Here is a 16,724-nt window from a genome sequence, read left to right on the forward strand (position 1 = left end):
ATATATTTGCTGTTTATAGCACAATCCATCTTACATCAAGCTGAAGTCTATACAATCTTCTCTCTGTTTTCATTTATGTGTCTCCCTTGGATCATATGAAACACTGAAAGAAAATCACCAGTCAGACTACAGCTTAACATATTGTTTCTTAAGTAGAGACCAGGACTTATAGATACAGGACCCTACAGTCAGAAATCTAATGGTCTGAAAGTATACATGATACTGTTATAGTAAAGTCCATGACTGTCAGATGTATCCTGATCATTTCTGGATAAGCTGATTTATGGAGCATTGTTGATATTTATGGTTTTAATGCAGTGATTTATATTATAGTAACTAAGTGTATAGTGTAGAGTTTGACTTTCATAGTTTTCTTCTTCCTGTTGGTGAGCATTAATAAAAACATCTCGAGTCGAGTGAGATATGTAGAATCTGGAATCACTGGCTGTAAGATCTTACTGCAGTTACTAGAATGTTTATTGCAAATCTGTCGATATTTCATCAGTAATTGTTCAATAAAAGACACCATTTATTACTATTCATCATCCTTTAATCAAGTCTCATCTGTTTTTTCTTAATAAAACCAGACTTGTGTCCCCGCTATTCCGCGTGTTTTATTTCCTTCTTTTCTTTGAGCCTCTTATATCACTGGTGAAGACTTGGGTATTGCTCTCAGAAGGTGTGTGATGTCCGGAGAGGATTATACAGGCCAATCACCTGCCTGTGTTCCCTTTCAGTTACATCTTCTTTGTGATTTTGATTTTTTTTCCAAATTGGGATTCTGAAGAATGATTTGTAAACATGCAGATGCACTGATGCTGATGTAACTGACCAGGAAGTTTTGAACCTCGTTACGGTTTTAACAATATTGCTTTCAATAGCAGGTTTAGTCTGAGTCGATATAACCATCATGTTTCTGTCTTGTGCTTCTTTTCTTAGTTTCCATCAGTCCTCATGTTTGATAATATTCATTGTGTAAAGTAGGTTAATAATAATAAGGGCCCGGTCTGCAGGTGCCCTGTAGTGATCAGTCTCTCTGTCTGTCTGTCTCTCTGTTTGTCCATCCTCCTCCATCCGATCTCAATTGTCTGGAGCATATTTTTCTCTCTTCTTGGCCCAGTAAGGCTCAAACTTTACCCATAGAGTGCCCAAGGGTAAATGTATACATTTGTGGTATCTCTCTATTATATAAACATACAGAGAGCAAATATCTTCATACCTGTATGAAGTTTTTTGAAGGTCATAGGTCATTACGTGACCTAATCACACAGCGCAGTAATATCTACATAAAAAGACTTACTCTACTTAGCAATATAGCATGTTTTTCATGCATAAAAATGTACAAAATACGCAAGTAAAATAATAATCATTTTATTTACAGTATAAACGAGTATTTAATACAGTTCTTGATCGATTTTACATAGAGAATAGAAAACTATGTGTTATAAGTTTCATGTCTGAGCTCCATAGTCTCAACATTTAACGTTATTTTTCTTGTAGACCTATGAATGCTATAAGTTTTTTTCATCAAACTGTACTCACAATAAATCTGAAAATCTGTCGGAAAATATCTATGTAATGCAATCACGCCACAAACAGCTGACAAACACTTCGGAAGTTCGGTAGGCACACCTCCATCATTGAGATCGTTGTCTTACATGTAACAATTTAAGCTGTCGCCAGTGTCTCCGTGTCAACATCATAATAAATATGCCTTACTGAAATCGTAGATTTTATGTTTCTGATCAAATTTTAAACTTGATATCAAGTTAACCTGGTCCGGACAAGTGTCTCCATCCATCCCTTTCCGACCGAAATTCCTCCAATTTTTTATTATCAAACATCGGACATGTTTCTTGTGTTTTTTAAACATTGAATATGGGTTCTCATGAATACAAAAATTCCCAGACGCCAATATGCTCACTATAATTGATCACAAGTAGCCTTTCACAGAATATTCCTTTCAAAACAGAATCCTTTGCCAAGTGAATTTGAAGCGTAACCGCTTTTCAAGCCGATTTACACTTTGCGTAATTTGTCAAAATCTACAATGTACAGTTAGTGCAATATTTATATTTGATTATATTCGATCATCCGTCTCAAATGTATATATAAGTAATAAATAACAAGTTTAAAAACTTCACTGGGAAATGAAGTGGTCGGTTCATGATCAAATCTTCTGAGAAGGCCTTCGGCCTTCACAGGATTTATCACGTGACCGACCCACTTCATTTCCCAGAGAAGTTTTTAAACTTATTTATTTCTTAAAAAGAGTGCAGCGATCTTGAACCAACTTACTTGATCAGAGGTCAAGGTCGTAAAACCTCTCTGTGTAAAATCCTTGATCAGAGCATATTTTCTCTCCCTTGGCCTAGCTAGGTTCAAACTTCTCTCAAAGACTACCTGTGGGTAGAGGTTGACAGTGTTCTTGAGCCAAGTTTCTTTTAAAGTTTTAATTATTTTTCAGCTGCCTAATTCTGGTAGTCAGTTATTAAATCAATAAAATTCTGTAATGAATCAATATTTAAAAAAATCTGTTTTCCTTTTATTTAGCCAAAAGAGAGAGAGAGAGAGAGAGAGAGAGAGAAACAGAAAAAAATGCAAACAGAATTTTTCCCTTAACACTGAGATTAAACTCATCACATTTCCTTGACCTTGACTGTTACATAAAGTCAATAAATAAAGGAATGTCATTGACCTTGACTGTTACATAAAGTCAATAAATAAAGGAATGTCATGGTGCCATTAATTGTAACACTTTCTAAGGAATGGAACAGGAGGGGTCCAATTCCCACAAATTTCATTGAAATGCTATGCATGCAGCTGGAACATCATCAGCAAAAATGGTGTATTATGTAATGGCAAAGCACTTGATCTGTGCTAATGAATGTCCTTGATAATGGTTCCTGTGTTGTATGGCTTTGTTTTTTGGAGAGAAAAAAAAACTTCTTTGCATTTCGTCATGCAGAGCAATGTAAATGGTGATGGATCATACAAAGGAGTGTTCACAAACACAATTACAAGTAAAACATCCATGGAAAACTTCATTAAGACAGAACTGCAAATGACTAAGTGATATTATGTAACACATTGCAATTAATTCAAATAATCATGTGACACCGATGACCAGGAACTTGTTTGATGATGAGTGTGTTACTGTGGGGAACTCAACATTTGATGATTAGTGTTACTGTGGGATGAAAGTGACTCTAGGGTTGTTTTTTTAATTTTAAAAAAGAGCTCTGGAAGAAATTTATTTTAATTAAAAATACTTTTATTAGTAATGACCATGCATTCTTGTTTACAATAACAGAGAAACGAACCCTTTTAATGATCTTGGAATCACTATTTTCCTGCATTAGGTTTTACTCATGATTATTCTACTTTGAACCAGTGAGTCTGGATAAAAGAGAATATTTGAATGTAATTTGGGAAGAAAAAAAACAAGACAATTACAGACAGTATAATCTCTCGACATCAATTTCTCAGTTAAGGAGACCATCAGAGGAATCCATGGGGACCCGGTATGGAAAACAGTGTCTCTCTAGCAATGACAGTGGACTTGATTGGAAAACCACAAACTTGGAATGTAAAACCTCTCACAGTTATGCAATATCTTCCCATACACTTCTGACCTATACAAGAATTAAATTTTGAAGCCATATGATTATGAAATACATTTTCTTCAGTGTTAGATGATACATGAAGAATTTAGCCTGGTGTCTGAGTGAGTAGGTTTAGGTGTAAATTTATCATTTAGAGATTGCTTATTTGACCTTCACCTTAATCTCTTACTAGTCCTCCAGTTATAATCTTGCTACACAAATTCAGCCTATTTTTGTATGACCCAAGTTAAAGGATTTCTCACTAATAGAGTGCAAGCTGGCGACAATGTAAGTGTGCTGCCCAACAGTCCGGATTGACACCCTAGAAAATAATAAATTTTCAAATTCATTTCAACTGTACATAATTGCCAGTGGCCTTGAAAAGTGCAAATGAATCCATTCTTGTGATCCATGAATTCACAGAGACATTGGTCTGCCATGCCCAAAGGTTCCTCATGTACATTTGATTATAGAGGATTATAATGCTGTTAGATGCACCCACACGCCCATTTACCCTCACAATGAATATATTTCACAGTGACCAGCAATAAGCCTGTAATGGACATCCTACATGGTGCTGAATCAACTTGGGGAAATCAACAGTCTGTAGCTGCTGTCTCATCAACTGGCGGGGTAAATTAGTTTAACACTTGCTTCAAGACACCATAAATCTACCTACATCACTGGATCTAGATCATTGTGGGTTAACCAACCTCTGATATCAAGAAAGAGGACTGTGTGGGATAAGTGAAGTAACTCTACACTTTTGGGACTTCTCATAGATCTCCAATCTCACAGTGGCTTTTTTCTTTTGCATAATCAATTGTGTAGCTCTTAGAGTCATTTTAATGAATTTTCACTAAGATATTGTGTCAAATTCTAAATGATCTTCTTTTCTTTAGATTTACATCTTACTGTGTTTTAAAACATTTATATAATAAATAGAGAATATTACAAACTAAAATCCATATCATATGTCATATCAGCTCAAAGTGGCCCCATATCAGCCCGAGGGCTGATATGGGGCCCGAGGGCTGATATGACATATGATATGGATTTCAGTATGTAGTATTCTATTTATCATATATTTAAAATACTTAATATGCGAGTTCACATAAAATCATTGAAGAATGTTTTGTGCATGTTTATTAACTTTTTTCTTTAAAATCTAATAAAGGAAATTTTAGGTCTTTGAAAACAAATTAAGTCCACAGATGTTAGTAAAGAATTCTTTTACATGTATATTTAAATAAAATCAAGTTAATTGACTTTTAAACTTTAAACAAACGTTACTTCCGGTTTGATATGGATTTTTGCCCGCTGGTCCGATACGTGATATGGATTTTCGGACCGGTCCTTGATATGGGGTATTGTGACGTCATCCATATCGCACAGTGCAGAATCAGTGTATTTACTACTAAGTATATGATAATAAACATTCATTTTATACAACTAGTCTATTTTGCTGGCCAAATTCTTCAACACTGGAAAACAATACTTTTATCTGTTTTGTTAATATTTTATTATGCCCCAAAATGAATACGACTTGGGCATGCAGTGTTTGTGATGTCCATCATCCATCCTTCAAACCACCCATCTAATAATCATAATCCTTCCATCTGCCCATCCGTCACACTTTAGCCCAGTTTAAAAGAGACTGTTCAAGATATCTTAACCAAAATTCATACACTGATTCATATTGGTGAAACCTTTTTATCTATGGCATAATTTTCTGACCTTAACTTTCCCTAAAATTGACCTTTATATTCCTTATTTTGTGTTTAGCCCAATTTCAAAGGAACTCTTCAAGATATTTTCATCAAAACTCATACACTAATACATATATGTGGGATTTTTTTTTAACTGTGTCTTAATTTTTTTTTACCTTGACATTCCCTGTGACCTCTACCACACTTCCCTATTTTTGTGTTTAGCTCACTTTCAATTACTGTTCAAGACATTTTCATTAAACTTCATTCAAAGATACAAATTGTTGAGAGCTATTTAACTATGTCAAAATTTTCTGACTTTGACATTCCATATGACCTTGACCCAACTGTTCCTCATTTTGCATTTTTAACTAAGTTTTAATGAAAGTGTTCAAGACATTTTCAGTAAATTTCATACAAAGATAGAAGATTGGAGAGAGTTATACATGTTTTTGTGTATAATACATGTATGTATACCATGAAAGCCAAGGCTTCCTTGACCTTGACCCCACTAATTCCTCATTTTGATTTATCTTTAACTTAATTTCAAAGAAAGTTAAGATATTTCCTTCAAACTTCATACAAAGATACATACTGAGAAGAGCTGTGTCAAAATTTTCTGACCTTGACCTTGCATATGACCCTAACCTCAATATTAATTGTTTTGCATTTAGTACAGTTTAGAATTAATTCTTCACAATATTTTCACCAAACTTCATTAACACATAAAGTTGGTGAGAGCTATTCAACTTTGTCATAACTTTCTGGCTTTGACCTTCTGTATGACAATTTCACTTTAGAAGATATTTTAATAAAACTTCATACAAAGCTACATATTTGAGCAATTAAAATCTCATAATATTTTGACCTTGACCTTCCTTAAGACTTTGGCCTTCCCAAATCCTTTTCTTCACTTTTGAAGATTTTAAAATAAAATTCATATACCAAGATATATTTTGGTAAGAGCAATTCAACTGTGTCATTATTTTCTTGACCTTTCCAATGACCTTGACCTGACTATTTTTTCATTCTGTTAAGTTACCTTAATTTAAAAAAAAGTGTTCAAGATAATTAATGAGAACAAATAAAGTACATCATATGCTGCAATCAAACTATTTTTCCCTTGACCTACCCCATGACATTGGATTAAACTTTTTTTCCTCATTTTCATTTTCATAAAGTCTATATACTGATAAATCACATTTAGCTGTTAACTTAGAAGATAGATGGAATGAACCATCCCTAAATACTATGCTATAAAGGACAACAGATGTGACTAAGGGTATCAGTTCTGTATATATGTTTAAAATATATATATATATATATATATATATATATATATATATATATATATATATATATATATATATACCAACTTTCAGTTTGTTTTACTGATATCTCAGACCAAAGAAGGAGACTATTTAAACAATAAAATGCTTTCTTTGGTTGTTAGTACGGGAATTAATGTGGCAGCTATTGCAGAAAAAATACATAACCCGCGTAAGTGGGTTATGTAAATTTTTTCTGCAATAGCTGCGACGTTAATTCTCATGCTAACAACCAAAGAAAGACATTTTATTGTTTATATTTATATCTGTATAAATAATCATTTGAAATAGGATTAAAAAGATTAATTATTGTATTATTGATATGTACATCATTGTACGTTTATTTGATGGAAGAGCCACTGATCAAGAAATCTGTACAGGTGATATGCCTAGTGTTGTTCACGAACTGATAAACAGCAATTGTTTTCTTTAGAAAATAAAGGAGAAAATATTCAATGGATGTAAATATATTTCTATGTAGTGCAGTAGTGCAATACAATTGAACCTTGGGAGGGGCATTCATGTCCTATGGACATATAATTTCTGGTTAATCATAAATGTAATGTTTATTTAAAAGTTGGTTATGACTTAATTTACAAGTATGTAATAATATAGATATATCATTATAAGGTATTTGCTTTTCATTTTGATGCCCCTACTCTAAGCAGGAAAGGAGACTAAATTACTGTTTTAGGTTTTTTTTTTTGTCTGCAGCTTTAAGCCTTAAAACACTGTGGACTCAGCATTATAGACTGATTCAGTGAGATGTGCATTTTCATCATTTCAGGTTAAGATCGTACAAACCATGAGTTAATGATAGATTCATACACACCCTTTGGTTCTTTATTTCATGATGTTCTGGTGAAGCAGTATCTAAGATTTTAAAGTGTTTTAAGGTTTGCTTGCTACCATTGATGTCTGCAGGCATGATGTGGAAGTATGGCACAGGATAAGCCAGAGAGCGTGCTGTGTCTGTCCACACTCGATTAATGTGGATATAATGAAATCAAGAATATTTTTGTTTTCAGATACAAACACATGATATCATCTACAAACCATATTATTTTATGTTTGTAATTTGATCAGTTCTTTAAATTAAGAGACAACAGAGAGATATGGAGTTCATCACCAAGTTAAAAAATTGACTTTTTCTGGAGACGAGACAGACAAGAAAACAATTTCAATCAATCAGACTACTCATAAAACATTCACAGACACTTTTATCGACAACTATAGATGCAATGATTAAAGAATTTCAATAAGCAACTAGATATTGGTGAAGATGACATTTTCGGTGTAAGAAGCATGCTTCAATTTTGTCTCAAATTATCTCCAACAATGCCCTGATATTGACCGAAATTAGAACAAAAATTGCATAAAAGCTGCTTTAGAATATTTTTTCTGTGTCATTAAATATGAGTTTTTTGTGATTCATTTAATCAGTATGACGGAGGCCTGATAACGTGCTGTTTTATGTAATTAAACTATATTGAATTGTAGAGATATTACCCTACTTCCAGTACTGTAGAGCAAGAAAAAGACCTATAATGTTGAGATTTCTTAGCTTATGCACAAACCTATACATTATAAAGAGTTGACCTTTCCTCGGCAAATCAGAGCTGTCATTTAATGTATTTTTTTTTATGTTTTATTCACTATGTGGTTATATATTTTTGAACTGATTTTTTCAATCATCTTGAATTTGAAAAAAGAGGATAATATACTGATATTGGTACTTGAAATGGTATTTCGGGGTTAATTTAGATATAACTATTTGGTATGGTATGGATACCGAGTACCAATGCCTAACCCTAACAAAAAGGTCTGTCATTAGTCTTGGTTGTCAAGTCACCGTTGTTTGTATGAGGTCAAGGTCCAATGACTTGAAAGTTAAATGTTCTTTGGGTCATGACTTTTAAACTCTAGGACTGTAGATGGTGACAAAAGCATCAATACAGATGATGTCTACCAATCAACCATTTATGGGGGGGGGGGATATTAGTTCTATATGCACAGTAAAATGTGAGAGGTTATAGAGAACATGCTTACAATGAATTTATGTTTACAACAGAGTGATTTTCATTCTCTGTAGTTATAAAACATATTACAAACTTAATGGATATAACTAAATACATTTAAATATTGAATAAAATTTGTGCGTAGGGGCGCTTTGCTTTTAAGCATGTTTTACTGAATTGGGACAGTTGTAAATTTAAGTAGAGTATGAAGAAAATTGTAAAAGTTAAATACCTGAACAAGCATTCATAATTTCCTTAAAGGTATTTGAATTTTGATAGCTTTAATATTTATTCTGAATGTTTGCTTTTATATTAGTTTGGTTAAATATGCTTATATATAAAAATTCAGTAAATGTTAATAACAGGAAAGAGTCTAAAGATATGGGCAATTTTTGTTTTATTGTGTTACTATATTTAGTGATAACTGTTTCCAGGAGAGAGCGTTTACAAGCACAGGAAAGAAAGTAGGATATTGGCAATTTTCTAACATTGGAACTCTATACAGATCTCATTGAATGCATTCAATGCAGCACATCATCTAATTACTGTGTAGGATAAGTCTCAATATCTTTTTTCTTGTTCTCATCTAATGACATCCAATTTTAGGAATGAAATTAATGTGAATACTATATTTGTAATTATATTGGGTACACTTACAGCAGAATGTAAGCATGATTATTTAGAAATAGGACACACAGTTATCTTATGGAGCATTCTGAGAGTAAATCTTGTGCTTTTGCACTGTTACTATAATTTGAAATGATTTCATGTCAGAAAGATTTTATATAGCATTAGACATTGCTACTACAGGTTCTAGACAGTTCAGATATATTAGTGTTAGTTTCCATATGTCCATCACTGAAGAGACATAATTTGTCGAAATGCACATCCGGTGGATCAAAATTGGTAAAGTATGAGATTTACATTATGACCCCTGTGTCGACGCCTCTGCTGGTGGACTGTTAGTCCCAAAGCGCAGTACAGTTAAGGTGCGCATTGGAAATATCGACAATTTTTTGTGATTAAAAATGTATTCATAATCTGGATAACGATTATTTTTAGTACATTATATTTATATCGGACAAATGTAATTATGGTTAATAACTACATATGGAGGATGATCAGATTTTATATTTAGACTTGTCACGTGATGCAGCAGTCATGTGATTTTAGCACATTTACTTGCAGTATTGAGCAAGTCCTATATAGATTCTGCTATTTCATTGTTAAAATCATATTTGTATGACCAATGCTGTATTTTTTGCTGGTCAACAGCATTAAATATAGATATAATTATTATTTTCAAGATTTCATCAGGATCGCAGCACTTTTCAGATACCTTAATACTTCTAAAGTTGATTTGTAAAAGCTTACTATGATCGATCCATTGAGTGTATGCCCTTGCACTAGATCGATTTATTAAGACCTTTATATTACCCTCCAATATACTTGCGTACAAATATACGGCAGTATCAATTAAATAGGAAATGTACAGAAAATATAGTAATAAAGTCTTAAAGAAGACATTGAATCCAAGTTAATGGCCTAAGAAATATCTGTAAGTAATATTTTATTTAGCTATAGAATACATTTTTCGTTGAGAAAATATTACTTGATCCGCCTCTCACTGCCTACAAACTGCGTCAAGTTTTACGAAATGACGTCACATTGACAAGTGCGTTGCGATCAGTTACTTGTTTATACCTTGTTATTTGGGATTTAACTAATGACAAAACAGAATGTTGTAGTAAATTTTGATGTAGTTTGATGGTATCTTGCAGTTTAAAATAGCAAATCATTTCATTTTGAGGTATTTTTTAGAATTGTTGGTTTTGTATGATGTCATAGTTAATTTTTCCCGTGCAAATTAGGCTCCGCCCCCTTTTTGTAGCCTTAACTGTGCTGTGAGGGTCTTTACAGCCCAGTAGCTAAGTACTTTGGTACAAGCTTGAAAATCTGGATATATAGTTAATTGCTGTGGTAAAATTTAGAAATATATTTCAAAATTAAGGATTATGTCCCTCATACATAGCTCTGATCCTTCGACGTATTTGGCTCCAGTCTTTGACACCTCCCTTTTTACAGCTCTTCAAAGTTTAAAAAAAAAATTAAAAAAAAAAAAGTTCGGATTTCCAATGTTTTGGCATGAGCATCACTGAAGAGACATAACTTGTCGAAATGTGCATCTGATGCATCAAAATTGGTACCATCTGACCTACATTCTCTGCTTGATTGACTAGGTACATGCAAGACTACACTCAAGTCTGTTCAAAACGTATCATAATTATGTGATTTCCAAATCATAATTCACATCTGATGCATTTATGGATGCTTTGTTCTATTCTTGCTGGAAATCATGAAATTGGAGCATTTTCATATTGTTATTATGATTATGCATGTATTTAGCATATTTATTTTGACAATCTTGACTCTTTTACAGGTATCGTAAAAGCTGAGGGAGTTACAGTTAAATTTGTGGATGCAGGTTCAAAGGAAGTTTTGGAGTGTTTCATGAAAAGTAATACGTCACATGCAACATTAATTCGATGGGTGAAGTATAGTGACAATTCATTTACAAAAATCCTGGTCTTTCAACAAATGCAGCATTACCCAGAATTCATAAGGGAAGGTTACAGAGGTCGTGTTCGTTTAGTGAACCAGTCATCTTTAGAACTGTCCAATATAAAGAGTAGTGATGAAGGATTATATGAGTGCAGTCTGACTTACACAGATGGAGGTGGAGAAGATCTTACTCATGTTCATCTAAAGGTCAAAGGTAAGGGTCAAAGAGTCAAAGGTAAATAGTAAGGGTCAAAGGAAAACAGTAATGCTACATTGAAGGGAATACTCAATTGACTGGAATATCTATCCATCTGTTATCATTTGTCACCTGTAACTATCATTTTTAGCCAAAGGCTTAAGTAGAGCTTTTCTTATCCATCTGTTGTCTGTTGTTATTGGCCCAGCGTTTTTTTTCCGTATATAACTGGTACCGATAAACGGTACCATTCCCAATGCCAAAAACGTTAATTTTTCCCAATATGAGACTAAAAATTCACAATTCAACTGCCAAGCAACAGACTACAATGACATCGTATTTCTTTTTATATGAAACATTGTACAAGTTGACTAATTGTTTCACTTCCGCTTAAATCGAAAGTAGAAATTAGTCGTAATATGGCGGGACCTATGGTGTAGACAGCGTAGTGTCATACATTTTGACAAATTGAAAGCATGAAAATGCGAAAACGGGACATTAATGTGAAAAACAATGAATACTTGTTGTTTATTCTTTAAAACACAGAGTAATACAGGGGTAGACAAATAGAACTTTTCAGTACTTGCCCTCGGACAGGTTACCCTCCTAAAGTTACTTGTCCTACCAAAAAATATGCTTGTCCCACCTTTTTCTTAAAAAAAACACAAATTTAAAACATTATCATTAACATTTAGGACCAACTTTGACCCCAAATCACTTAACTCTCCCACGGAGAAATTAAGGGGGAAATTTCTAATTCTAGGGAGACTTGTGAGCATCTGAGCTGTGCAATGATTTAACTTAAAAATTTACACACATGTACATGTCAATGTATATACATGAACATGTACTCATACATTTCTCTCTAATTTGAAAATGAAAACTATACACTTGTATCTACATTATTTAATTGTGAAAAACACTCCTGAATGTCGAGTAAGGGTATATTTTATCAAGACAAGTCACATGAATGGGTAATTCTAGAGGAGTTCCTACCAAGTATTCGATGTAGTGGTCAACTGCATGCATCGAAAACAGATGTTCTCTGCTGCGATTCATTATATTTTAACAGCGATAAAACAAAACAATATTTGAGTACAGGATTTTTTGTTAACTGGAAAACACTTGTTCGCGAGCAGGTACCAGTTATCAAATATCTTGCCCGCCAAACAAAATTGGTTGTCCCGGGCGTCGGGCAATGCTATTTGTCTAGCCCTGAGTAATAGGTAATGAGGTTGGAATAGACACAAAATATGTTTCATTTGTTTTAACGACAGAAAATTTTCCTTTGTTCTACTTCGATGCTATTTTTCCCAATTGAACCGGTACCGGACCCTTTCCCCATGGGTAGAAAAAAATCATTGTGCCCTGTTGTTCATCATAATTTTTTCACAATTTCATCTTCTTCTTGCAAACCATTGGGCCATTTTGAAGCAAACTTGCCACAAAGCATCCTTGGGTAAAGGGGATTCAATTCTGTTCAAATGAAGCCCTTTTTTAAGGGGAGAAAATTAAGAATTAGTGAAAATATGGCATCTTTTAAAAATCTTCTCAAGTACAGCAAAGTCATGATTAGTCATACTAAGATATCTGCAGGTAGTGCAGACTCAAATTTGCTCAAATCATGACCCCCAGGGGTAGGGTGGGTCACATTAAGTAATCAACATTTCTCATAGGAATATAATGGAAAAATTCTTTAAAAATCTTCTCAAGAACAGCGAAGCCATGATTAGTGGATGCTTCCATATTTAAGGATGTATAGATACCTGAGGATGTGTAGAATCAAGTTTGTCCAAATTATGACCCCAGGGGATAGGATGGGTCCACAATAGGAGATGAATCATTAACATGTTTAACATAGGAATAAATATAGGCAAAAAAAAAATTAAAAATCTTCTCAATAACAGCACAGTTATGGTTAGTGATATTAATAAGCAAGCATCCTCAGCAAGTGTAGATTCAAGTTTGTTCAAATCATGGCCCTGAAGGATAGGGTGGGGCCACTGTTCTGAAGAAGAGCAGGGCCAAGGTGATGAAGGTGAGTGCTGTGGCCCATAGGCCTCTTGTTTGTTTAAAAAATTGAAGAAAGATAAGAAAAAGAGGCTAAGGGAGGAGTTATTTGGATCTCTCATGAGCCTTGAGTATTAATAGCACATCTGAAGCCTTTGCATATACAGTGGGGTCTCGTTATTATAGTAACAGTTTTATAAGATAGAACACTTAACATATTTGGCTTCAAATATAATATGCATTGTAAAATATGCACCCCCCTTTTTTGGCTTGAAAATTTGGGAAAAAACGCAGTTTGGTTGTATTATATACTGTCAAAAAATTGACCAAGCAGTAATGTTGTCTTTTTTACATCGCAGTAATTTTAACTTATTAATAAAATCTTTGTGGAAATAATGTATTGAAAATTTAAGCACGGTAATTTTTTATGTGCTGACTTTGTTTTTTGAGCTTGCAGTACTCCTGATTTTAAGCATGGCGGTATTATTCATAGAAATAATTAAATTTTGCATTATAAATCATTTTTTAAACTAACGGCAATGTTGTCTTTAAAAATCCCTGTATAATTTTATTAATTTTAACAAAGCAGAAAATGTTGTCCCATTAAATTTACATCAGGCTAAATATATCAATCTTGCACTTAAATCTTCGTGTGGTAAGATTTTATTCAAGCGTGTGGTAAGATTTTATTCAAGAAGGCATGAAATATTATTGCATTTTATTTTATTTTTAAGTTTGAACAGATCGACACGGTATAAATACATCAAGGTAATCTTCGCAGATATCTTATTTTCTTTAGAGTAATTATAATACGTAAGTTTTAACAGATTTCATATTTCCCTTTTAAACTCTTAATTAATTTAACAAGTGGCCGATAAATATAAGATAATTAAAGTAAAATTACATTTAACAAGCGTTTAACTATTTAATGTGTCGTAATCAACACAAATTTTAACAAAGAAAACGATCAAAGCCATTAATAAGGGCAGTAAACAATCAGTGTTCTAAATGTAAAAGCAATGCTTAGGAGTTGGTAGACAATTTATTTGCCTGGAGGGGTGTTGAGATCAAGTGATAAGCGCATGTGTTCACAACATGGGCTTCAGTTGGAACATATAGTATACAGTGGTATAGCGGGTGTTAATTTGAAATGAATTTTCACCGTGTTATTTGAAACCCCAAATAAATGTTGATTTATTGTATTTCATTATAAAATTGCTCAATTATTTTTTTTTTCCAACCGAGTGTCTGATTAGGTACATGTGTACTATGATTACGCAAGCACGTGGCAAAGGAATGCGTGAACGTCTATAAATAACATTGTCAGTGGCGGCCTACATGGAGACGATGAATATGCAGCTCAAATTAATTGTATCTTGTTTTTAGTATCATTTAACAACAGATTATGATTATCAACAGATTATAATTATAACATTTTCAAAAAGCCAATGTTCCAACAATAATTCTCCGAAGTTTTAAATACAGCAATAAACAACAAGAAATTGCCCATGTCTCTAGGTAATACTACGATATGTCTGTATGATAGCCGTGTTTCACCTGAAAGAAAAAACTATCAAAATCCTATTGTGTAAAATACGCACCCCTTTCTCACGAAAACATTTTCTAGGAAAAAAGTGCGTATTCAGCCAAATATGGTATTGCAATGTAAATTCAAAGCACAAAACCATTCCTTAACAAATCTATACAAAATAGGAAGGTTAATTATTATGATGTCTAAAATGCTGGGACTTGGTATTTGTAAAAGTTTTGGCTAAAATAATTTCACTCTGTGTTTATCATTACTGATCGATAATAGACACTAAAAAGAAGCCACTAAATAAACACTGTGGTCGGACAGGGTGTCCGTGTGCAAACTTCGATATTAGGTTATTAGATGCTTGACTGATCACACTTTGACAAGTCACTTAAGCGGGGTCCATAAAAGTGAAGCCAATATCATGTCAAAGTCCTTGATAAACAATTAAACTGTGCATATTTATAGATTCTAGTTTATTATCTCTGTAAATTTGTATTTTTTTCATACATCAGTTAATACCAATTTATACAATTAATTTAGAAAATAAAATGTTGCATTTAATAATTACTTTTTCTGTTAAACTGCGTCGATGGACAGCATGGGTATCAAACATAAAGCAAGTATTCTCAAAGATGTGTAGATTCCATCGTCTCAAGCCACGGTTCGGAGTCTGCAAAAAGCTCTATCCTACCCGTGGCTGCTTGATCACAAAAAATGTTGTAATCTTGAATATTTATGCCTTTGTATTGTGATGTCATGTTCAGCCAATGACAATATTTGTTTCCATCGCAATTGAAATCAACAATTGACATCAACAGTATACAAGAAATGTTTAGTATACTGCGATTGGGTATTGAAAGGTCGCATCAAAGTTCATCATCTGACTATACTTTACTTGCATTGGTCAATATTTTAATGAGCTACGAAATATTCTCTTCTTATTCAACCACGACCAGAATGGGAGAGGATCGTACATTTTGGCTGTTGTTTGCGATGATGTGTAGATTCAAGTATGATCAGATCATTGCCCACAGGGATAGGGTTGGGCTATGATAGGGGATCAAAGTTTAACTTGGAAATATATATGGTAAAAAAAAATTATCCCAAGATTGATAGGGCAATGATATGTTAACATCTCAGGTTGTGTAGATTCAAGTTTTTTCCCCCAAAAAACATGACCCACTGGGTAGGGTAGGGCCACAATAGATCATCAAAGAATAAAATCATTTAAAAAGTTTTTATAAAGAACAACTTGGCCATGATTAGTCATATTACAATGCTAGCATCCTCTGGTAGTGTAGAATCAAGTTTGTTCTGAAGAACAGCAGGGCCAAGGTGAATCAGGTGACTGTTGTGGCTCATGGGCCTCTTAATAATCCAATTTTTTGTTTTCTTTGCGAGCATTTTTAGATAACAAAAAAATATTTGCGTAAAATTGTCACAATGATATAACATATAGATTACATAATTAACTCTAATAAACCACAGGAAGAATGGCAAATCTTGGACTATGCACATCAAAAATATTAGTGTTTTGGTATATTCTTGCAAAAATTGTGACAGGCCAGATTTTAATAAAATATTTTAAAGCTCAGCTAATCCAGAAGCTCAAGTAATCTTTTCCAATTCAATTAGGTGGACATGTATATAGGATGCAAAAATTATTCTATATTTTAGCTCACCTGAGCAAGTAAACTTTCTTGATCGCCAAAATCAATATCAATTGATTTCTATGTTTGAACTGAATTCCTGTGTTTGA

At 33.3% G+C, this 16,724-nt stretch overlaps 1 protein-coding gene across 4 annotated transcripts in view; it reads left to right on the forward strand.

Moving 5' to 3' along the window:
• The window catches only part of LOC133173705 (uncharacterized), a 71,000-nt gene that overhangs the window by 30,245 nt on the left and 24,031 nt on the right, over positions 1–16,724 (forward strand). For all 4 annotated transcript variants that reach the window (XM_061308718.1, XM_061308720.1, XM_061308721.1 and 1 more), the window contains exon 3: positions 11,101–11,436. In XM_061308718.1, the coding sequence (XP_061164702.1) occupies positions 11,101–11,436 (336 nt within the window). The remainder of the gene's footprint in view (positions 1–11,100; positions 11,437–16,724) is intronic.

This window comes from Saccostrea echinata, unplaced genomic scaffold, assembly GCF_033153115.1.
Source record: "Saccostrea echinata isolate AGI-Se365-2 ecotype Australia unplaced genomic scaffold, CSIRO_AGI_Sech_v1 ptg000056l, whole genome shotgun sequence".
NCBI lineage: Eukaryota > Metazoa > Mollusca > Bivalvia > Ostreida > Ostreidae > Saccostrea > Saccostrea echinata.